General features: G+C 38.5%; 1 protein-coding gene across 16 annotated transcripts in view; it reads right to left on the minus strand.

Moving 5' to 3' along the window:
* Positions 1 to 26,267, minus strand: part of ABI2 (abl interactor 2) — a 101,687-nt gene that overhangs the window by 50,237 nt on the left and 25,183 nt on the right. For all 16 annotated transcript variants that reach the window (XR_004350707.1, XM_032637320.1, XM_032637318.1 and 13 more), the window contains exon 2: positions 20,257 to 20,424. Coding sequence is in view for 15 of the 16 variants with exons in the window: in XM_032637320.1 (XP_032493211.1) it covers positions 20,257 to 20,424 (168 nt within the window). In the remaining variant the exon portion in view is untranslated. The remainder of the gene's footprint in view (positions 1 to 20,256; positions 20,425 to 26,267) is intronic.

Here is a 26,267-nt window from a genome sequence, read left to right on the forward strand (position 1 = left end):
ACGGGCTCTAGAGTGCAGGCTCAGTAGTTGTGGCACACGGGCTTAGTTGCTCTGCGGCATGTGGGATCTTCCTGGACAAGGGCTCGAACCCGTGTCCCCTGCATTGGCAGGCGGATTCTTAACCACTGCGCCACCAGGGAAGTCCTACATAAAGTTTTTTAAACAAAAAATTACCCTACATGATGAGTTCCTCAGGGTTTAGATCTTCCATTGCCTTTTAGTAGTCCCTAAACCCTTAAGAAGAATCACTTCCATTCCTATATTATTTTACAGTCATTCCTTTCTATCTCCTCTACTTATTATGTGCTAACTACTTCAACACCTGGCCCAGTAAGTTCTAGTTAGCTCTTGGGAGCGTGAGAGAAACGCTGCTTTGTAAGTTCTTTATGTTGCCTTTTGCCCTCTCTTGATCTTCTTCTAAGCCACGTTGAACCGTATTGACTGTTTTTAGTAGTTAAGAGAAGAATTTTAATTTACAAGTTTATAAGAATTTTAGCTTGAATAATGTTCTATAAATCTTTTTTTACCTTACCAGAAATGGACACAAAATCATGGACACAGTAAATAGCTATACTATGCTATACTGACTTAACAGCAGCTCTGTGTGCTTTGCTTATACAAGTATTATACAAGTATTCAGTAAAAATTAAATGTCTGCTCTGACAACTATATATTCTTGAAAAATATTTAAAATTAATTTAACTTACTCTCAGCTTGAAGATTAAAAATTTCATTTATCTTTTAAATAATATGCTTCCAAAGAATTGATAGGATAACAGCAACAAAGCGAGAGGTGGAATTTCTTTAAAATTTAACACCCTTAAAATAACTAAGGTAACCCACATCAAGAACCTATCCTAACACTGTCTTACAGATACAGTGAGTGTGGTATAGATTAGTAACTACCTAATACTATATGGTCTTTTTAGTATAAAAAGTTTCTGATACTAAATATTCATAATCAACTCTATCTTGTTTTTCAAAACGTTTGCCATTGGGAGAATGGGTTATTACTTTGTTTTGTTGAATTATTTCTTCCTGATACATAGCTGGTAGAGTCAGTGGAATTTCCATCCTCAGATTCAAAATGAAAGTAATCTGGAAATAGTTCAGTTACATCAGAGTGATAGAGGGTTGAGGTGAGTAGGGCGCAGACTGAGGTAAACAGCAGAGCCAGCAGAACAGAAAGAAGAAAAAAGCAAATATAAATCAAGTTCATTTGTGAGAATCTCACAATTGTGAGAATAAAAATTCAAAATGGAAGACAGCTTATAAATCATCTAATCAGTCCTATCATTTTACAGGTGAGAAAACTGAAGTTCAAATAAGTCAAAAATCACACAAGTCAGCAGAAGGACCAGAGTAAAATCTAGATTCCCCCACCCTCTCCCTCCCAATACTCAGTGTTCATCTCTATTAAAATGGAGAAAAGAGCTAGAGCACTAGGAGGCTGAAAATTGGTAGGTTTCCTACCTCAGAGATAGGAAAAAGATACTGATGAAGAAAGAAATTGAATACCTCAGATATCTAATATCTACTGGTCCTTATCCACTCTACCAGACAACCCTTAACAACAACTCTTGACACCTACCATTCCAATATACATGAGATCTCATCTTTGACCTGACTGAACCTCCATTTCTTTGCTTCCTCAACCCCACCTTCTCTCCAAATTCTCCCAACCTAGTATTTTTGCTCCAAATGCAAAAATAATTATGACCTCAAGATATCTTGAGAACATTGTAACTCCCTCTAAAAACATAATAATGTTTTTAATAAAGCATAAAATAATAAAATTTAAGTACCAAACATTTGAAAACCAGTATTTTGGAGCAAGAGCCTACAAACTATAGCCCACATGCCAAAACTGGCCTGTAGCCTGCTTTTATATGGCCCACAAGCTAAGAATGCTTTTTACATATTTAAACAGTTGCTTAAGAACATACAGCACAGGAATTCGCTGTCAGTCCAGTGGTTAGGGCTCCACACTTCCACTGCAGGAGGCACGGGTTCGATCCCTGGGAACTAAGATCCCGGATGCCATGCAGCGTGGCCAAAACAACACAAAACAAAACATACAGCACAAAGAATCATAGGAGACTGAAACCCCATGTGGCCCACAAAGCCTAAAATATTGACTATCTAGCCCTTTACAAAAAAGTTTGCCAATTCTTGCTTCAGAGTATTTACTGAGCATTTGCTTTACAGACAGAAAACATTTTCTCTTATACTATGGAATCATATTTCATTCTAAAGAGCATCAAAGAGCTTTGATATTCAATTGACTTTTAAAACAAAGGACTCTACATACATTAAATGTAACTGAAAAAAATTTCAATCCTTAAGGTAAATGCTAAAAGTACATAAATTTTTAAAAATTTACTCATTTCTTAGCTATAGCCTCTATTAGCCCATTTCTCCTACTCAACTCCTCATCCAACATACTTCAATATATTTCATATAAACTTAACAGCTGCTGTAGACTTGCAGATCCCTTGCTTTTCCAAGTATTGCCCTCTAGACACTCAACTCCAAAGGAAGGAGGCTCAACATATTCTTGACAGCTCTGACTCAGGCCCCTGTTATTTCTGACCTACCAATCTCTATCCATTCATCTCTCCCATTTTTTACTTATTCCATTAGAACAGCTTTAAAAGATAGTATTAAGCCATATTAATTAAATATATAATAGATTTGTGTGATACTCAAAATGTTCTCATTAACTGAATACATATACTTACAACTTAGAGTAAACTTAATCGCCTTCCTCCTTAAGGTTGCTACATTTTCTACCAAAGAACTACAGAATTCTAATCAGAATACAGATGATTACTTTCACTGTCATTGTCCTACTGCCATTATCTACCCACACAATCTCACAAACTAATAAAAAGTTGTCCCTCCTTTTTAGGAACTCTAATATATTAATTTCTCTTCTGCATTTGCACTTTTCTTCTTTGAGTTCTCTGCCAAGATTTCAAACATGCAGAAACTTTAAGACTCTGAAGTATAAACCTCAAAATTCTATATCAGATTAGCAATATGTCAACATCCTTTTTTCTATAAAAAACCAAGTTCATCTATTCCATCATTTAAAATGCCACTATTTCCTCTAGGAGGTCCTTTCAGAATAAAAATCTACCTCTTGCTCATTAAAATTCACCAATACTTTTTTTTTTTTAGTTTAAGACACAGCAATACAACAAGCAATAAATTATATGATGTCTACAGAAGTTTATATAGGATGTGAAGAAACCATTATAGGGGCAAATTCAGATTTAAGATTAAATAATATTAAATAACAAGAAATCCCTCTGAATGGTCTGATGGATTTAACAGAAATATAAGGTAGGGGGGACTTTCAAGATGGCACAGGAGTAAAACGTGGAGATCACCTTCCTCCCCACAAATACATCAAAAATACATCTACATGTGAAACAACAACTACAGAACACCTACTGAACGCTGGCAGAAGACCTCAGAATTCCCCAAAGGCAAGAAACTCCACCACGTACCTGGGTAAAGCAAAAGAAAAAAGAAAAACAGAAACAAAAGAATAGAGATGGGACCTGCACCTCTGGGAGGGAGCTGTGAAGGAGGAAAAGTTTCCACACACTAGGAAGCCCCTTCACTGGCGGAGACAGGGGGTGGGTGGGGGAGAAACTTCGGAGCCACAGAGGAGAGCGCAGCAACAGGGGTGCGGAGGGCAAAGCGGAGAGATTCCCACAGAGAGGATTGGTGCCAACAAGCACTCACCAGCCTGAGAGGCTTCTCTGCTCACCCACCGGGGTGGTCTGGGAGCTGAGGCTCGGACTTCAGAGGTCAGATCCCAGGGAGAGGACTGGGATTGGTTGCGTGAACACAGCCTGAAGGGGGCTGGTGCACCACAGCTAGCCGGGAGGGAGTCCGGGAAAAAGTCTGCACCTGCCTGAGAGGCAAGAGACCATTGTTTCAGGGTGCATGGGGAGAGGGGATTCAGAGCACCGCCTAAACAAGCTACAACTATGGGTGCGAGCCACGGCTATCAGCTCGGGCACTAGAGACGGACATTAAACGCTAAGGCTGCTGCTGCAGCCACCAAGAAGCCTGTGTGCAAGCACAGGTCACTATCCACACCTCCCCTCCCGAGAGCCTGTGCAGCTTGCCACTGTCAGGGTCCCGTGATCCAGGGACAATTTCCCTGGGAGAACCCAAGGTGTGGCTCAGATGTTGCAATGTCACCCCAGACTCTGCCACCAGAGGCTTGCCCCACACTCCGTACCTCTCCCTCCCCTGGGCCAGAGTGAGCCAGAGCCCCCACAGGCGACCTACACATAGAGGCGGGTCCAAATCCAAAGCTGAACCCCAGGGGCTGTGCGAACAAAGAAGAGAAAGGGAAATTTCTCCAAGCAACCTCAAGAACAGCACATTAAATCTCCACAATCAACTTGATGTACCCTGCATCAGTGGAATACCTGAACAGACAACGAATCATCCCAAAATTGAGAAGGTGGACTTTGGGAGCAACTGTAGACTTGGGGTTTGCTTTTGCATCTATCTGTTTCTGGCTTTATGATTATCTTAGTTTAGTATTTAGAGCTTATTATTTTTTTTTACATCTTTATTAGAGTATAATTGCTTTACAATGCTGTTACTTTCTGCTTTATAACAAAGTGAATAAGTTATACATATACATATGTTCCCATATCTCTTCCCTCTTGCGTCTCCCTCCCTCCCACCCTCCCTATCCCACCCCTCTAGGTGGTCACAAAGCACCAAGCTGATCTCCCTGTGCTATGTGGCTGCTTCCCACTAGCTATCTATTTTACGTTTAGTAGTGTATATATGTCCATGCCATTCTCTCACTTTGTCACAGCTTACCCTTCCCCCTCCCCATATCCTCAAGTCCATGCTCTAGTAGGTCTGTGTCTTTATTCCTGTCTTACCCCTAGGTTCTCCATGACATTTTTTTTCCTAAAATTCCATATATATGTGTTAGCATACGGTATTTGACTTTCTCTTTCTGACTTACTTCACTCTGCATGGCAGACTCTAGGTACATCCACCTCATTACAAATAGCTCAATTTCGTTTCTTTTTATGGTTGAGTAATATTCCACTGTATATATGTGCCACATCTTCTTTATCCATTCATCCGATGATGGACACTTAGGTTGTTTCCATCTCCGGGCTATTGTAAATAGAGCTGTAATGAACATCTTGGTACATGACCCTTTTTCAATTATGGTTTTCTCAGGGTATATGCCCAGTAGTGGGATTGCTGGGTCATATGGTAGTTCTATTTGTAGCTTTTTAAGGAACCTCCATACTGTTCTCCACAGTGGCTGTACCAATTCACATTCCCACCAGCAGTGCAAGAGTGTTCCCTTTTCTCCACACCCTCTCCAACATTTATTGTTTCTAGATTTTTTGATGATGGCCATTCTGACTGGTGTGAGATGATATCTCATTGTACTTTTGATTTGCATTTCTCTAATGATTAATGATGTTGAGGATTCTTTCATGTGTTTGTTGGCAGTCTGTATATCTTCTTTGGAGAAATGTCTATTTAGGTCTTCTGCCCATTTTTGGGTTGGGTTATTTGTTTTTTTGTTATTGAGCTGCATAAGCCGCTTATAAATTTTGAAGATTAATCCTTTGTCATTTGTTTCATTTGCAAATATTTTCTCCCATTCTGAGGGCTGTCTTTTCCACTTGTTTATGGTTTCCTTTGCTGTGCAAAAGCTTTGAAGTTTCATTAGGTCCATTTTGTTTATTTTTGTTTGTATTTCATTTTCTCTAGGAGGTGGGTCAAAAAGGATCTTGCTGTGATTTATGTCATAGAGTGCTCTGCCTATGTTTACCTCTAAGAGTTTGATAGTTTCTGGCCTTACATTTACGTCTTTAATCCATTTTGAGCTTATTTTTGTGTATGGTGTTAGGGAGTGATCTAATCTCATACTTTTACATGTACCTGTCCAGTTTTCCCAGCACCACTTCTTGAAGAGGCTGTCCTTTCTCCACTGTACATTCCTGCCTCCTTTATCAAAGATAAGGTGACCATATGTGTGTGGGTTTATCTCTGGGCTTTCTATCCTGTTCCATTAATCTATTTTTCTGTTTTTGTGCAAGTACCATACTGTCTTCATTACTGTAGCTTTGTAGTATAGTCTGAAGTCAAGGACTCTGATTCCTCCAGCTCCATTTTTCGTTCTCAAGATTGCTTTGGCTATTTGGGGTCTTTTGTGTTTCCATACAAATTGTGAAATTTTTTGTTCTAGTTCTGTGAAAAATGCCAGTGGTAGTTTGATAGGGATTGCATTGAATCTGTAGATTGCTTCGGGTAGTAGAGTCATTTTCACAATGTTGATTCTTCCAATCTACGAACATGGTATATCTCTCCAACTATCTGTATCATCTTTAATTTCCTTCATCAGTGTCTTATAGTTTTCTGCATACAGGTCTTCTGTCTCCTTAGGTAGGTTTATTCCTAGATATTTTATTCTTTCTGTTGCAATGGTAAATGGGAGTGTTTTCTTGATTTCACTTTCAGATTTTTCATCATTAGTGTATAGGAAAGCCAGAGATTTCTGTGCATTAATTTTGTATACAGCTACTTTACCAAATTCATTAATTAGTTCTAGTAGTTTTCTAGTAGCATCTTTAGGATTCTCTATGTATAGTATCATATCATCTGCAAACAGTGACAGCTTTACTTCTTCTTTTCCAATTGGGATTCCTTTTATTTCTCTGATTGCTGTGGCTAAAACTTCCAAAACTATGTTGAATAAGAGTGGTGAGAGTGGGCCACCTTGTCTTGTTCCTGATCATAGTGGAAATGGTTTCAGTTTTTCAGCATTGAGAACGATATTGGCTGTGGGCTTGTCATATATGGCCTTTATTATGTAGAGGAAAGTTCCCTCTATGCCTACTTTCTGCAGGGTTTTTATCATAAATGGGTGTTGAATTTTGTTGAAAGCTTTCTCTGCATCTATTGAGATGATCATATGGTTTTTCTCCTTCAGATTCTTAATATGGTGTATCTCATTGATTGATTTGCGTATATTGAAGAATCCTTGCATTCCTGGAATACACCCCACTTGACCATGTTGTATGATCCTCTTAATGTGCTGTTGGATTCTGTCTGCTAGTATTTTATTGAGGATTTTTGCGTCTATGTTCATCAGTGATATTGGCCTGTAGTTTTCTTTCTTTGTGACATCCTTGTCTGGTTTTGGTATCAGTGTGATGGTGGCCTCATATATGAGTTTGGAAGTTTTCCTCCCTCTGCTATATTTTGGAAGAGTTTGAGAAGGATAGGTGTTAGCTCTTCTCTAAATGATAGAATTCCCCTGTGAAGCCAACTGGTCCTGGGTTTTTGTTTGTTGGAAGATTTTTAATCACGGTGTCAATTTCAGTGCTTGTGATTGGTCTGTTCATATTTTCTGTTTCTTCCTAATTCAGTCTTGGCCAGTTGTGCATTTCTCAGAATTTGTCCATTTCTTCCAGGTTGCCCATTTTATTGGCATAGAGTTGCTTGTAGTAATCTCTCATGATCTTTTGTATTTCTGCAATGTCAGTTGTTACTTCTCCTTTTCCATTTCTCATTCTATTGATTTGAGTCTTCTCCCTTTTTTGTGAAGAGTCTGGCTAATGGTTTATCAATTTTCTTTACCTTCTCAAAGAACCAGCTTTAAGTTTTATTGATCTTTGCTATCGTTTCCTTCATATCTTTTTCATTTATTTCTGATCTGATGTTTATGATTTCTTTCCTTCTGCTAACTTTGGGGTTTTTTTTCTCCTTCTTTCTCTAATTGCTTTAGGTGCAAGGTTAGGTTGTTTACTTGAGATGTTTCCTATTTCTTAAGGTAGGATTGTATTGCTATAAACTTCCCTCTCAGAACTGCTTTTGCTGCATCCCATAGGTTTTGGGTCATCGTGTCTCCATTGTCATTTGTTTCTAGGTATTTTTTTATTTCCTCTTTGATTTCCTCAGTGTTTACTTCGTTATTAAGTAGTGTATTGTTTAGCCTCCATGTGTTTGTATATTTTACAGATATTTTCCTGTAATTGATATCTGGTCTCACAGCGTTGTGGTCGGAAAAGATACTTGATACAATTTCAATTTTCTTAAATTTACTAAGGCTTAATTTGTGACCCAAGATATAATCTATCCTGGAGAATGGTCCATGAGCACTTAAGAAAAATGTGTACTCTGTTGTTTTTGGATGGAACGTCCTATAAATATCAATTAGGTCCATCTTGTTTAATGTATCGTTTAAAGCTTGTGTTTCCTTATTTATTTTCATTTTGGATGATCAGTCCATTGGTGGAAGTGGGGTGTTAAAGTCCCCAACTATGAATGTGTTACTGTGAATTTCCCCTATGATGGCTGTTAGTATTTGCTTTATGTATTGAGGTGCTCCTATGTTGGGTACATAAGTATTTACAATTTTTATATGTTCTTCTTGGATTCATCCCTTGATCATTATGTAGTGTCCTTCTTTGTTTCTTGTAATAGTCTGTATTTTAAAGTCTGTTTTGTCTGATATAAGAATTTCTACTCCAGCTTTCTTTTGGTTTCCATTTGCATGGAATATCTTTTTCCATCCCCTTACTTTCAGTCTGTATGTGTCTCTAGGTCTGAAGTGGGTCTCCTGTAGACAGCATATATATGGGTCTTGTTTTTGTATCCATTCAGCCAATCTGTGTCTTTTGGTGCGAGCATTTAGTCCATTTACATTTAAGGTAATCATCGATATTTATGTTCCAATTCCCATTTTCTTAATTGATTTGGGTTCGTTATTATAGGCCTTTTCCTTCTCTTGTGTTTCTTGACTAGAGAAGTTCCTTTAGCAGTTGTTGTAAAGCTGGTTTGGTGGTGCTGAACTCTCAGCTTTTGCTTGTCTGTAAAGGTTTAAATTTCTCCATCAAATCTGAATGAGATCCTTGCTGGGTAGAGTAATCTTGGTTGCAGGTTTTTCTCCTTCATCACCTTAAATTTTTCCTGCCAGTCCCTTCTGGCTTGCAGAGTTTCTGCTGAAAGATCAGCTGTTAACCTTATAGGGATCCCCTTGTGTGTTCTTTGTTGTTTTGCCCTTGCTGCTTTTAATATATCTTCTTTGTATTTAATTTTTGACAGCTTGATTAATATGTGTTTTGGTGTATTTCTCCTTAGATTTATCCTGTATGGGACTCTGTGCTTCCTGGACTTGAATGACTTCCATATTATGGAAGTTTTCAACTATAATCTCTTCAAATGTTTTCTCAGTCCCTTTCTTTTTCTCTTCTTCTCTGGAACCCCTGTAATTCGAATGTTGGTGTGTTTAGTGTTGTCCCAGAGGTCTCTGAGACTGTACTCAGTTCTTTTCATTCCTTTTTCTTTATTCTGCTCTGCAGTAGTTATTTCCACTATTTTATCTTCCAGGTCACTTATCCGTTTGTTCTTCTGCCTTAGTTATTCTGCTATTGATCCCATCTAGAATATTTTTAATTTCATTTATTGTGTTGTTCATCATTGTTTATTTCATCTTTAGTTCTTCTAGGTCCTTGTTAAATGTTTCTTGCATTTTGTCTATTCTATTTCCAAGGTTTTGGATCCTCTTTACTATCATTATTCTGAATTCTTTTCCAGGTAGACTGCCTAATTCCTCTTCATTTGTTAGGTCTGGTGGGTTTTTATCTTGCTCCTTCATCTGCTGTGTGTTTTTCTGTCTTCTCATTTTGCTTATCTTACTGTGTTTGGGGTCTCCTTTATGCAGGCTGCAGGTTCGTAGTTCCCGTTGTTTTTGGTGTCTGCCCCCAGTGGCTAAAGTTGGTTCAGTGGGTTGTGTAGGCTTCCTGGTGGAGGGGACTAATGCCTGTGTTCCGGTGGATGAGGCTGGATCTTGTCTCTCTGGTGGGCAGGTCCACGTCTGGTGGTGTGTTTTGAGGTGTCTGTGGACTTATTATGATTTTAGGCAGCCTTTCCGCTAATGGATGGGGTTGTGTTCCTGTCTTGCTAGTTGTTTGGCATAGGGTGTCCAGCACTATAGCTTGCTGGTCGTTGAGTGAAGCTGGGTGCTGGTGTTGAGATGGAGATCTCTGGGAGATTTTCGCCATTTGATATTATGTGCAGCTGGGAGATCTCTTGTGGATCAGTGTCCTGAAATGGGCTCTCCCACCTCAGAGGCACAGCACTGACTCCTGGCTGTAGCACCAAGAGCCTTTCATCCACATGGCTCAGAATAAAAGGGTGAAAAAGAAGAAAGAAAGAAAGAGAGAGAGAGAGAGAGAGAGAGAGTGAGAGGGAGGGAGGGAGGGAGTGAGGGAGGGAGAGAGAGAGAGAGAGAAAGAAAGAAAGAAAGAAAGTAAGAGTGAGAGAGAGAGAAAGAGAGAGAGAGAGAGAGGGAGGGAGGGAGGAAAGGAAGAAAGAAGATAAAATAAAATAAAGATAAAATAAAATAGTTATTAATATAAAAAATTAATAAGAAAAAAATTGAAAAAAAACAAAACGGACATACAGAACCCTTGGACAAATGCTGGAAGCAAAGCTACACAGACAAAATCTCACACAGAACCATACTCATATACACTCACAAAAAGACAAAAGGGGGGGAAGATCATAAATCTTGCTCTCAAAGTCCACCTCCTTAATTTGGGATGATCTGTTGTCTATTCATGTATTCCACGGAACCAGGGTACAGCAAGTTGATTGTGGAGTTTTAATCCGCTGCTTCTGAGCCTGCTGGGAGGGATTTCCCATTCTCTTCTTTGTTCTCACAGGTCCCAGGGCTCAGCTTTGGATTTGGCCTTGCCTCTGTGTGTAGGTTACCAGAGGGCGTCTTTGCTCAGACAGGACGGGGTTAAAGGAGCAGTTGCTTCGGGGACTCTGGCTCACTCAGGTTGGGGGGGTTGCAGGGATACGGAGAGCGGGGCGAGCCTGCAGCAGCAGAGGCCAGCATAATGTTGCACGAGCCTGAGGCGCACGATCTCCTGGGGAAGTCGTCCCTGGATCCTGGGACCCTGTCAGTGGCGGGCTGCACTGGCTCCCAGGAAGTGGGGTGTGGATAGTGACCTGTGCTCGCACACAGGCTTCTTGGTGGTGGCAGCAGCAGCCTTAACATCTCATGGCCATCTCTGGGGTCCGCGCTTTTAGCCGCAGCTCACGCCCGTCTCTGGAGCTCCTTTAAGCAGCGCTCTTAATCCCCTTTCCTCGCGCACCAGTAAACAAAGAGGGAAGAAAAAGTCTCTTGCCTCTTCGGCAAGTCGAGACTTTTCCCCGGACTCCCTCCCTGCTAGCCATGGCGCACTAACCCCTTCAGGCTGTGTTCATGCCACCAGCCCCAGTCCTCTCCCTGCGCTCCGACCAAAGCCCAAGCCTCAGCTCCCAGCCCCGCCCTCCCCAGCGGGTGAGCAGACAAGCGTCTTGGGCTGGTGAGTGCCGGTCGGCACCGATCCTCTGCGGGAATCTCTCCGCTTTGCCCGCCGCACCCCTGTTGCTGGGCTCTCCTCCGCGGCTGCGAAGCTTTCCCCCTCTGCCACCTGCAGTGTCCACCTGCGAAGGGGTTTCTAGTGTGTGGAAACCTTTCCTCCTTCACTGTTCCCTCCCACTGGTGCAGGTCCCGTCCCTATACTTTTGTCTCTGTTTATTCTTTTTTCTTTTGCGCTACCCATGTACGTGGGGACTTTCTTGCCTCTTGGGAGGTCTGAGGTTTTCTGCCAGCATTCAGTAGGTGTTCTGTAGGAGTTATTCCACGTGTAGATGTATTTCTGGTGTATCTGTGGGGAGGAAGGTGATCTCCGCATTTTACTCTTCTGCCATCTTCCCCCCTCCTAGAGTTTAGTATCACTGCTAGATCGGTTTATTGATTTGGCTACTCTCTCTTTTTAAAAAAAATATATACTTTTTTTATCCTTTTTCTCTTTTTGTGTGTATGTGTATGCTTTTTTGTGTGATTTTGTCTGTACAGCTTAGCTTTTACCATTTGTCCTAGAGTTCTGTCCATTTTGGTTTTGCTTTTTTAGTATAGTTTTTAGTGCTTGTTATCTTTCATGGATTTGTTTATTGGTTTGGTTGCCCTCTTCTTTCTTTCCTTTTTTTAATTTCTTTTTATTTTTAATTATTTTTTATTTGAATAACTTTATTTTATTTTTCTTTCTTTCCTTTCTTTTCTCCCTTTCCTTCTGAGGCATGTGGCTGACAGGGTCTTGGTGCTCCAGCCAGGTGTCAGGCATGAGCCTCTAAGATGGGAGAGACGAGTTTAGGACACTGGTCCACCAGAAACCTCCCAGCGCCACGTAATATCAAACGGCAAAAGCTCTCCCAGAGATCTCCGTCTCAATGCTAAAAGGCAGCTCTACTCAACGACCTGGTAAGCCACAGGGTTGGACATCTCATTCCAAACAACTAGCAAGACAGGAACACAACACCACCCATTAGCAAGAGGCTGCCTAAAATGATAATAGGTTCACAAACACCCAAAAACACACCACCAGACGTGGTCCTGCACACCAGAAAGACAAGATCCAGCTTCATCCACCAGAAAAGAGGCACCAGTCCCATCCACCAGGAAGCCTACACAACCCACTGAACCAACTTTAGCCACTGGGGGCAGACACCAAAAACAATGGGAACTACGAACCTTCAGCCTGTGAAAAGGAGACCCCAAACGCAGTAAGTGAAGCAAAATGAGAAGACAAAAATACACAATAGATGAAGGAGCAAGGGAAAAACCCACCAGACCAAGCAAATGTAGAGGAAATAGGGAGCCTACCTGAAAAAGAATTCAGAGTAATGACAGTAAAGATGATCCAAAACCTTGTAAATAGAATGGAGAAAATACAAGAAATTTCTAACAAGAAACTAGAAGAACTAAATAGCAAACAAACACTGATGAACAACACAGTAAATGAAATTAAAAATTCTCTAGAAGGAATCAATAGCAGAATAACTGAGGCAGAAGAATGGATAAGTGACCTGGAAGATAAAATAGTGGAAATAACTACCACAGTGCAAAATAAAGAAAAAAGAATGAAAAGAATTAAAGACAGACTCAGAGACTTCTGGGACAACATTAAACGCACCAACATTCGAATTATAGGGGTCCCAGAAGAAGAAGAGAAAAACAAAGGAACTAAGAAAATATTTGAAAAGATTATACTTGAAAACTTCCCTAATATGGGAAAGAAAATAGTCATTCAAGTCCAGGAAGTACAGAGAGTCCCATATAGGATAAATCCAAGAAGAAACACGCCAATCAAACTATCAAAAATTATATACAAATAATTATATACAAATAAATACAAAGAAAAAATATTAAAAGCAGCAAGGGAAAAGCAACACATAACATACAAGGGAATCCCCATAAGGTTAACAGCTGATCTTTCAGCAGAAACTCTGCAAGCCAGAAGGGTGTGGCAGGACATATTTAAAGTGATGAAAGGGAAAAACCGACAACCAAGATTACTCTACCCAGCAAAGATCTCATTCAGATTGGACAGAGAAATTAAAACCTTTACAGACAAGCAAAAGCTAAGAGAATTAAGCACCACCAAACCAGCTTTACAACAAATGCTAAAGGAACTCCTCTAGGCAGGAAACACAGGAGACAAAAAACACCTACAATAACAAACCCAAAACATTAAGAAAATGGTAATAGAAACATGCATATCAATAATTACCTTAAATGTAAATGGATTAAATGCTCCAACCAAAACACGCAGACTGGCTGAATGGATACAAAAACAAGACCCATATATATGCTGTCCACAAGAGACGCACATCAGACCTAAGGACAGATACAGACTGAAAGTAAGGGGATAGAAAAAGATATTCCATGCAAATGGAAATCAAAAGAAAGCTGGAGTAGAAATTCTCATATCAGACAAAATGAACTTTAAAATAAAGAATACTACAAGACACAAAGAAGGACACTACATAATGATCAAGGGATCGATCCAAGAAGATATAACAACTGTAAATATTTATACACCCAACATAGGAACACCTCAATACAAAAGGCATATGCTAACAGCCATAAAAGGGGAAACTGACAGTAACACAATCATAGTAGGGGACTTTAACACCCCACTTTCACCAATGGATAGATCATCCAAAATGGAAATAAATAAGGAAACACAAGCTTCAAATGATACATAAAACAAGATGAACTTAAATGATATTTATAGAATGTACCATCCAGAAACAACAGAATACACTTTCTTCTCAAGTGCTCATGGAACATTCTCCAGTATAGATCATATCTTGGGTCACAAATGAAGCCTTGGTAAATTTCAGAAAATTGAAAACATAACAAGTATCTTTTCCAACCATGACGCTATGAGACTGGATATCAATCACAGGAAAAAAAATCTGTAAAAAACACAAACACATGGAGGCTAAACAATACACTACTTAATAACCAAGAGATCACTGAAGAAATCAAAAAATACCTAGAAACAAATGACAATGAAAAAACGATGACCCAAAACCTATGGGATGCAGAACAAGCAGTTCTAAAAGGGAAGTTTAAAGCAATACAGTCCTACCTCAAGAAACAAGAAATATCTCAAATAAACAACCTAACCTTACACCTAATGCAATTAGAGAAAGAAGAAGAAAAAACCCCAGTGTTAGCAGAAGGTAAGAAATCATAAAGGTCAGATCAGAAATAAGTGAAAAAGAAATGAAGGAAGCAATAGCAAAGATCAATAATCTAAACCCTGCTTCTTTGAGAAGATAAACAAAATTGATAAACCATTAGCCAGACTCATCAAGAAAAAAAGGGAGAAGACTCAAATGAACAGAATTAGAAAAGAAAAAGGAGAAGTAACAACTCACAATGCAGAAGGAGAAAGGATCATGAGAGATTACTACAAGCAACTATATGCCAATAAAATGGACACCCTGGAGGAAATGGAAAAACACTTAGAAAAGCACAACCTTCCAAGACTGAACCAGGAAAAAATAGAAAATATGAACAGACCAATCACACGCACTGAAATTGATACTGTAATTAAAAATCTTCCAACACACAAAAGCCCAGGACCAGATGGCTTCACAGGCAAATTCTATCTATTCTATTGCTTCCAGAAATTCCGTATGCTAACACATATATACGGAATCTAAAATAGAAAGAAAAAAAAGGTCATGAAGAACCTAGGGACAAGACGGGAATAAATACACAGACCTATTAGAGCATGGACTTCAGGATATGGGGAGGGGGAAGGGTAAGCTGTGACAAAGTGAGAGAGTGACATGGACATATACACTACCAAATGGAAAACAGCTATCTAGCGGGAAGCATAGCACAGGGAGATCTGCTTGGTGCTTTGTGACCACCTAGAGGGGTGGGATACGGAGGGTGGGAGGGAGGGAGACGCAAGAGGGAAGAGATATGGGAACATATGTATATGTATAACTGATTCACTTTCTTATAAAGCAGAAACTAAGACACCATTGTAAAGGAATTATACTCTAATTATTATTATTATACTCTAATTAAAATGTTAAAAAAAAATTTTCCACAAACAAAAGCACAGGACCAGATGGTTTCACAGGCGAATTCTATCCAACATTTAGAGAAGAGCTAACATCTATCCTTCTCAAACTCTTCCAAAATACAGCAGACAGAGGAACACTCCCAAACTCTTTCTATGAGGCCACCATCAACTTGACACCAAAACCAGACAAAGATATCACAAAAAAAGAAAACTACAGGCCAATATCACTGATGAACACAGATGCAAAAATGCTCAAGAAAATAGTAGCAAACAGAATCCAACAGCACATTAAAAGGATCATACACCATGATCAAGTGGAGTTTATCTCTGGAATGCAAGGATTCTTTAATATATGCAAATCAATCAATGTGATACAGCATATTAACAAACTGAAGGAGAAAAACCATATGATCATCTCAGTAGATGCAGAAAAAGCTTTTGACCAAATTCAACACCCATTTATGATAAAAACCCTTCAGAAAGTGGGCATAGAGGGAACTTACCTCAACATAATAAAGGCCATATATGACAAACCCACAGTCAAATTCGTCCTCAATGGTGAAAAACCGAAACCATTCTAAGATGAGTAACAAGACAAGGATGTCTCCCCACTATTATTCAACATAGTTTAGAAGTTTTAGCCACAGCAATCACAGAAGAAAACGCAATAAAAGGATTCCAAATCAGAAAGGAAGAAGTAAAACTGTCACTCTTTGCAGATGACAAGACAGTACACATAGAGAATCCTAAAGATGCCACCAGAAAACTACTAGAGCTAATCAATGAATTTGGTAAAGTAGCAGGATACAAAATTAATGCACAGAAATCCCTTGCATTCCTATACACTAATGATGAAAAATATGAAAGAGAAATTAAGGAAACACTCCCATTTACCATTGCAACAAAAAGAATAAAATACTTAGGAATAAACCTACCTACGGAGACAAAAGACCTGTATGCAGAAAATTATAAGACACAGATGAAAGAAATTAAACATGATACAAACAGATGGAGAGATATATCATGTTCTTGGACTGGAAGAATCAACATTTTGAAAATGACTATACTACCCAAAAGCAATTTACAGATTTAATGCAATCCCATTCAAACTACCACTGGCATTTTTCACAGAACTACAACAAAAAATTTCACAGTTTGTATGGAAACATAAGAGACCCCGAATAGCCAAAGCAATCTTCAGAAAGAAAAACGGAGCTGGAGAAATCAGGGTCCCTGACTTCAGACTATACTACAAAGCTACAGTAATCAAGACAGTATGGTACTGGCACAAAAACAGAAATAGAGATCAATGGAACAGGAGGGAAAGCCCAGACATAAAACCACTCATATATGGTCACCTTATCTTCGATAAAGGAGGCAGAAATATACAATGTAGAAAAGGCAGCCTATTCAATAAGTGATGCTGTGAAAACTAGACAGCTACATGTAAAAGAATGAAATTAAACACTTCCTAACACCATACACAAAAATAATTTAAAAATGGATTAAATACCTAAATGTAAGGTCAGACACTATCAAACTCTTAGAGGAAAACACAGGCAGAACACTCTATGACATAAATCATAGCAAGATCCTCTTTGACCCACCTCCTAGAGAAATGGAAATAAAAACAAAAATAAACAAATGAGACCTAATGAAACTTAAAAGCTTTTGTATTGCAAAGGAAACCATAAACAAGACGAAAGGACAACCCTCAGAATGGGGAAAATATTTGCAAACAAAGCGTCTGACAAAGGATTAATCTCCAAAATATACAAGCAGCTTGTGCAGCTCAATATGAGAACAACGAAACAATTCAATCCAAAAATGGACAGAACACCTAAATAGACATCTCCAAAGAAGATTGCCAAAAAACACATGAAAGGATGTTCAACATCACTAATCATTAGAGAAATGCAAATCAAAACTACAATGAGGGACCACCTCACACTGGTCAGAATGGCCATCATCAAAAAATCTACAAACAATAAATGTTGGAGAGGGTGTAGAAAAAAGGGAACCCTCTTGCACTGTTGGTGGGAATGTAAATTGATACAGCCCCTATGGAGAACAGTATGGAAGTTCCTTAAAAAACTAAAAATGGAACTACCATACGACCCAGCAATCCTACTACTGGGCATATACCCTGAGAAAACCATAATTCAAAAAGAGTCATGTACCACAATGTTCACTGCAGCTCTATTTACAATAGCCAGGACATGGAAGCAACCTAAGTGTCCATCGACAGATGAAAGGATAAAGAAGATGTGGCACATATATACAATGGAATATTACTCAGCCATAAAAAGAAACGAAATTGAGTTATCTGTAGTGAGGTGGATGGACCTAGAGTCTGTCAGACAGAGTGAAGTAAGTCAGAAAGAGAAAAACAAATACTGTATGCCAACACATATTTATGAAATCTTAAAAAAAAAAATTGGTTCTGAAGAACCTAGGGGCAGGACAGGAGTAAAGACGCTGACGTAGAGAATGTACTTGAGGACATGGGGAGGGGGAAGGGTAAGCTGGGATGAAGTGAGAGAGTGACACGGGCATATATACACTACCAAATGTAAAATAGATAGCTAGTGGGAAGCAGCTGCATAGCACAGGGAGATCAACTCGGTGCTCTGTTTCCAACTACAGGGGTGGGATAAGGAGGGTGGAAGGAAGATGCAAGAAGGAGGAGATATGGGGATATACGTATATGTATAGCTGATGCACTTTGTTATACAGCAGAAACTAACACACCACTTTAGTAAAGCAATTATACTCCACCAAAGATGTTAAAAAAAAAAGAAGAAACATAAGGTAGACCTTACATAACTGATTCGGTTATGTGGACTATATTTAATTATATAAATTAAACCCAAGATTTTGAAAAATTGATGGATTAGTCAATTTTAGAGGAGTCCTGAACTTTTAAGATATACGAAGAAAGGTAATATGCACATTTTAAAACTCTTTTTATTCCAGAAGCATTCTAATCATTTAGTTCTAAAAACAGAATTGAATACCACCAAGTTACTCAAATGGCAAGACAGTTAAAATAGAAAAGTTCCAAAGATTTCAAAGAGAAGCAGACAGATCAAAATCTTTTTGTTTTAATGTTTTTTAAAATGTATTTTGCAATTATAAATTGGTTTTTACTGTAGTAATATTTTAAATGGTCCCAAAATGTAGGAATGGTTATGAAAATTATGATAAATATATACAACATTATGTAGCCATCGAAAATGTTTATGAAGATCTTATAACATCATGAGAAGATGTTTGTTGCAATGGTAAGTTAAAAGAGCAGAACTCAAAATTCCATATATAGTATAATCCCAGCTATATTTTAAAAATCATTTAGAAGAAAAAAGTATTAAAAGGACATATACCAAAATATTAACAGAAGTTTGAGTAGTGGAGAAAGGGTTTGTTTTCCTATTTTTTTCTCTTTTCTTTATGACATTTACAATGGAGAAAGGATAACATTAATTTTTTCTAAGTTCTATACAAAGATAATTTTATAAGGTCACTTAATCTATCCATTACTGAGGTAACAGAAAAAAGCATTTAAACAAGTCATCAAGCTATCACATTTTAAGTGTAAAATTCGGTAAAAATTGGAAGAAAGCAGGCAAATTCTCACCTCAAGGCCGATCATTTTAACTTGACAACTGAGTTTTAATGAAACCATTAAAGTAGACTTCCCAGGACTTCCATGGTGGTGCAGTGGATAGGACTCCGAGCTCCCAATGCAGGGGGCCCAGGTTCAATTCCTGGTCAGGGAACTATATCCTACATGCATGCTGCAACTAAGAGATCGTATGCCACAACTGGGGAGCCCTTGTGCCACAACTAAGGAGCCAGCAATCCGCAATTAGGGAGGCTGCCTGCTGAAACTAAGGAGCCCTGGAGCCGCAACTAAGGAGCCCATGTGCCACAACTAAGGAGTCCACCTGAGGCAACTAAGACCTGGTGCAACCAAATAAATAAATATTTTTTTAAAAAGATGTTTAGGGGGCTTCCCTGGTGGCGCAGTGGTTGAGAGTCTGCCTGCCAGTGCAGGGGGCGCAGGTTCATGCCCCGGTCCGGGAGGATTCCACGTGCCGCGGAGCAGCTAGGCCCATGAGCCATGGCCACTGAGCCTGCGCGTCCGGAGCCTGTGCTCTGCAACGGGAGAGGCCGCAGCAGTGAGGGGTCCACGTACCGCAAAAAAAAAAAAAAAAAAAGATGTTTAGGGACTTCCCTCGTGGTGCAGTGGTTAAGAATTCGCCTGCCAATGCAGGGGACACGAGTTCGAGCCATGGTCTGGGACGATCCCACATGTCACGGAGCAACTAAGCCTTTGCACCACAACTAATGAGCCTGTGCTCTAGAGCCCGTGTGCCACAACTACTGGAGCCCACGTGCCACAACTACTGAAGCCTGCGCGCCTAGAGCCCATGCTGTCCAACAAGAGAAGCCACCGCAACGAGAAGCCTGCGCACTGCAACAAAGAGTAGCCCCCGTTCAGCACAGCTAGAGAAAGCCCATGCACAGTGACAAAGACCCAACGCAGACAAAAATACATAATTTTTTTTTAAAAAGATGTTTAAAATAAACAAAGTATACTTCCCTATGAAAATCACAGAGAAGATAATCACTAGACAAAAAGATAGAAACAAAAAACAACCTACTACTGAGTTTGTATTTTCCAAATTATACATGTGAGTTAACTCACATAATAAAGGCTGCCAGCGTCACAGATAGCCTGTGTTTATTACATGTTCCTCATAGGCAAAATAGGAAAATAGTGTGGTCTTACTTGTGAAATATGATTGATTGAAGACTCCATCCTTCGAAGTTGGGACGCCTGGATATCCAGCATCTGCAGGACATTGTTGGCCAAGGTATTTATCAGATAGGCAACACTTGCTAAGGACTGGGTGGTGTAGGCTTTGGTTTCTTCTAGGGCTCGCTGCTTATCTGCTGACTAGAAAAACAAACAAACAATCATTACTTCAAAGATAACCCATTCTATCGATCTAATCTTCAAAAATACTCATCAAAACCATTATGTTGCTGAATCTACACACACTAGTGTAAAATGCTTTGAAAACTAGTTATCAGTATTCATGTAAACCCAACAACTAAATTATTGACTTCACTAATATTTTCACGTTGAATAGTTTCATCTTTGTACAGATGCAAATAAAATCCTGAAGCTGTTGTTTAAAAAATGAGATCCGATGGATATTTTGAGTAATGACAGCAAGTACAGTACATAGCTTCTCAAGGTCACTGCTTGGAAAGGTAGCATTGATTTGAATGAGTAAATTCTGGCGTACATTTTTCTACTTTCCTGAATTCCTCTTCTCCTTTCACTCTAACATGTAAAATGCATTTATAAAGAAATGTCTGTTTAAAGTAATAATGACAAAATAATAATGATAAATAAAAATGATGAAGTAAATAAAATGGTAATAATCATGATAAATAATGATAAATTAAAATAAAAGTAATAAAAGGACACTTTCTTCCCAAGCATCTGAAGTATTATAATCCTATGGAACATAAACTGCCATGTATCATAAACCCTACTTGAAAAACGGAGAGTACACAGTAAAAAGTGGTTAAGTGATTATTTCCAAGGTCACAAAGGAAAGCAATTGTAAAGTTACATGTTCTATACTGCTGGCAAACACCATTTTCTTGCCCTAGTTCTACAGAAAGACTCTATGGTTCAGCAGAATGTACACAAGTGTCTGAATCAGAAATCTTTTATCTTAATGTCAGTTCTACCATTATAGCATGTCATATTTTAAGCAGTTGTGAACATCAAGTAAGATAATGAATGTAAAACCACTTTCTAATACTATAAATCATTATATCTAACAAACGTCATTACCTCTTTGAGTAGTCATTAACTGTTCAAAGTCCACTATGTCCCACTCTCCCCTCTCCCACACCCTTTAGGACTCTAAACTTCTTTACGACTCTAAACTTCTAAACTTAGCTTAGAAAAACAGTCAAATAAGAAAAAGACACAGACAAGGATGTACACTGACAGTTAATGGTGAAAAAGAAAAAAACATGAGACTGATTAAACAATACATTCATATACTACCTTTATGCAGTAATGAAAATAGTACTGTTATGTATTACTGATATGGAAAAATATCTACAAAATAACTAATTGAAAGAGAGCTGTTTACAAAGTACCTTAACACAATCATCCTAATTTTGTAGGCGCCTGTGTATAAATGTAAGCACAAGAAAAAAAGTCAGAAAAAGGCCCAAAATGTTAACATAAGTTTTCTCTGAATGTTAGGAATATAACTTGAGTCTTTTAATGATTTTTAATATGGTCTATTTTTTTTTACCTTGGGCATAAATACTTGTGTTATCAGAAAAAGTAAAGCTATATTACTTTGTAAAACCATAATGCATGCATTAATACAAAAGAGCAAACTTTAAGTGCTCTGTCCTAGTCAACTACTCACAAGGAATATTTGTAAGGAATAAGAGCACCAAAACAATTTTTTTAATCCTTCTGAAATGTATTTTACATTTGCACACTTATTTAAACAATGATTTTGGGCTCAAGAGATTTTTCTTGTTATTTCTAAGCGCCAAATGAAGCTTTAAAGTGTTGAGGCTGCTGCACGTCTGCTGTATGGATAAGTCAACCCTCGGACATTCACTAAGGTTTTATAAGAACCTAATTTTACAAGAGTGGATACTCTAAGTTTTAGAGTTTTGTGCTTGCTTCAGCAGCACATATTCTAAGTTTGAGATTGTTTTCCTATAAAGCTAAGTGATGAATAAAAACCTGAATAAATGCAAACAGAACCTATTTAAATAAAACTGATATCAAAATTGCTACTTTAACCTAGAAGCCTTATAAATGACAATAGAGAAGCTACAGTATCTTATTTTACATGTAAGAAATAGTGAACAACACTGTAATAGAGGTTATTTTGTAATTCTTAAACAATGTATGATAAGTAAACACCTGTGACTATATTCTTATCTTTTGCTACAACCAAGTTTAATTATCACAGTTATAGTTCATGCATTAAAGGCACTATGACACCTCAACCCAGTTATCTAATATTCCTATTTAAATGGGATTAAGTTCCTGAAAAAAAGAAGAAATTTAGATGAAGGAGAAAATTATCATAGGCTTATAGAGGAATATTATAATGTATGCTATGGTAAGTACAAATAGGCCTATGAGAAAAGATTCTTACATAGAATAAAGTGACTTATTGCCAAGAGCCATCCTAGGCAATGATTAATCCTTCCTACTTTGTTATTTCTTCACTTTCCCTCATGATACTGACTTCTTATCTCTACAAGGGGATGTTCCCAAAGACTCTGTCTTCAGACTACTCTTCTTGCTGTACTTGCAACCCTTAGAAAGAAATTTCACTCCTTCCTTAGCTATCACTTCCAAGCACAGAATTTTTAAATCTATTTACATCTTAACTTCCATCTCTCCCAAACCCATATTTCTGTTTACATGGCACCTCACCATGTATAATGTGCCGTATCAGTATATCTATAACTCACCACCTTCCCCAAAACTACTTCCTCCTACTTTTGTTAATAACATTATTACTCCATCACCTCAGATATTTTCCAAGTCTCTGTATCCTACACCTAATCCTTTTACATGATCCTTATATTCTATCTATGCCAACACATCATTTCCTTTCTTTCAACTGCTACTGCCTACATTCTACTTCAGGCCCTCGTTATCTCTTGCCAGGACTACTATACCAGTTTCTAGGTCAGATTGTAGTATCTTACATGTGGTCCTGCAGATTCATCTTTCTAAATCAGTTCTGAAGCCCCCAGAGCTTCATCTTACCTACTTAAATAAAAAGCTTTACTTATCATTTACAGTCTTCCTTAATATGGCCTAGAACTTATCTTCCATTCAACCCTACTTGAACCTTAGATTACAGTTTAATTAGACTTAACGGTTCACAAAACAGACCGTGGTTTCTTACCTTTGTGCCTTTGCCTATTTTCTTCACCTGAACCCATCAACTTCACCAACAACCCATCCCCTACCTTATCATCCCTGATTGTGATACTGATCATTTCTTACTGAGAATTCCCACAGGATTTTGTTTTCAGGTTTACAGCACATACTTTATAATATTGGGCTGGCCATAAAGTTCGTTCGGGTTTTTTGCAAGGTGTTATGGAAAAACCCAAATGAACTTTTGGGCCAACCCAATATGTGCATGTTTTATTGACCCAAACTCCCACACCCCCTAGTGGAAAGACCTTGAGGGTAAGTATTATGCTTTCACATCACATTACACACAGGCATTACATATTATCTGTTGAAGTGTATCTACCAAAATGTTCCAGAGAATCAAAGTTACTTCTATCACCCAATAGGCAGTGAGGGTTGGGAGGAAGAAGTGATATAAGAAAGATTTCTTTGACCTCCAGAAGCTTTGGCACCATCCATGGTACTCATGCCTTACTGTGTACCCCTAAAAAGAAAGTTCAAACTTGTTTTTCAATTTGATGTTCTAGGATGGGTGCTGAGAAATATGAAGAATAAGAACGTTACACCCTCTAGAGCAGCTCAAGACTGCAGTATTATTACCACTAGGTTACTACCATTATTTATTTTTCCTTTTCACTTCTACTAACAGGAAAACAGATAGATTTGGTAGAGATTTAAGTATATAGATAATGGGGAGGGGGCAGGAAAACAATGATAATATTTAAGACGGACGTGTAAGGACATGCAGGAGAGAATTCTCCTCTACAGATCACACCCTTGAGATCGACTGTCTGTTTCTTTCTCTTCTCCAGCAGTAAATCTCTCACCCACTCTAGTCCAGCCTGTTACTCTACCTGGAAAATATGTAATTATTTTTGCTCTGGGTATAAACTATTACCACATTAGTTAAAGTACAGGTACTAAGTTCTCATTCAATCAGTTATCTTAAGTATTAAACAATTTCTTCTAGACCTGCCATGATTAATTACATTTCATCAGTTCATTTCAACAAACCCTTATTGACTGAATGTATATTACATGACAGACATTGTACTATGTACTAGAATATGAAAATGAAACACGTTCTCTGCACTCAAGAAGATTTTAGTCCAATACAGAGAAAAGCATATAAAACAGAAAATGTCAATGCAGAATGGTCAGGGATATGAATGCCATCCAACTAGGAACACTATCTTATATGACCATCCAAGTGGAGTCTCACAGAATGGAGTTAATCCTGCCAAGCAGGAGTAAGAGAAGATATTCCAGGCAGAGCAAACAGCCTAAACAAGGGCACAGAGGCATGAAAAAGATTCTTGAATCCAGAACACATGTAAGTTTGGTATTATTAACATATCATCAGTTCACTACTGCCCCTACTTTAAGACTGAGACATGTGCTGAAATTTAAGATTAGTATAGTAACTAACCGTTTTCTTTCTCACGAAATTGTTAAGAAATTAAAATATCACACATATAATTAACCTAGTAAGGTCATGGCAGAGTCATAGCACCTGATTCAATAATGGGGCTGAGGAGAGGGGAGTATTCTTAGATTACCTATTTACTGAGCTTTCAATTCTGCATTCCAAAAAATCTTATAACTAAACCAAATTGAAAAGAAAGGTCCCATCACTAAATCTCACAGAAATTAAAGTAATAGCTTCTAAAATATATGCCAAGGGCTTCCCTGGTGGTGCAGTGGTTGAGAGTCCACCTGCCAATGCAGGGGACATGGGTTCGTGCCCTGGTCTGGGAAGATCCCACAGGCCGCGGAGCGGCTGGGCCCGTGAGCCATGGCCACTGAGCCTGCACGTCTGGAGCCTGCGCTCCGCAACGGGAGAGGCCACAACAGTGAGAGGCCCGCGTACCGCAAAAAAAAAAAAATAATAAAATATATGCCAATCATTATATACAAATAGAAAGATTTTGCCAAAAGACCATACAAAATATTAGAAATATACTTATGTCTTCAGAATTGTTCAAATATTAATTTCTATGATGCCTAAAAGGGAATATATTCATTTGCTTCCAAACTCCTGGATGGAGAATGCAGTCTCCAAAAAAAAAGTATGGCATTCAAATTAGAATGAGTCATACAAGTCATAGTGAAAAACAGCAAAGCACAATTAGATAAACATGGACAGTTCACCAAGGAAAGAACACAAGACAAACATGAACATGGGAAAACATTCAGCCACACAAATGATGGGGGGAAAAAACGACAGAAACAAAGCACCATTTTTACCAACTAATTAACAAAAAAGTTTAAAGAGCATACCTGCATCATTTTAAATTTGCTTTGTGGTTATCTTGCTTTGGAAAACGAAGAAAGAGAAGCACATGCCATGAATGCCAAATACTCTTATGAAAGGAAAAGTAACACTGAACGTGCCAGGAGACTGCAGAAATCAAGAGAAAGGACTGTTTTAAGAGGACAACATGGTCATGCTACTAAGAAGAAAGATGAGGTCAGAAAAGTATCCAGTAAACAGCTGTGGCAATATGGAATTGCTTGATGAATTTTTAAAAAGCATTTTTAGCTGGGCAGTCGTGTAGAAATCAGATCAGAATGAATTTTAAGAATTGAGATGGATGCTGGGAAAGCAGCCCTAAGGTCCACAGAGCCATGGTTCATTAGAGATGCCACTTAGATGAACAACAGGAACTACCAAGGGGAAAGCTGGATGTAGGAGTCCAAAGCTCAGGAGAGAGGTCAGGGTGGGAAATAAACACTTGTCATTGGTGTATAGATAGTACTTACAGCATGAACCTAGAAGAGGATACCTGAGGAGTATAAACGCA

The sequence above is a fragment of the Phocoena sinus genome, chromosome 7 (assembly GCF_008692025.1).
Source record: "Phocoena sinus isolate mPhoSin1 chromosome 7, mPhoSin1.pri, whole genome shotgun sequence".
Lineage (NCBI taxonomy): Eukaryota > Metazoa > Chordata > Mammalia > Artiodactyla > Phocoenidae > Phocoena > Phocoena sinus.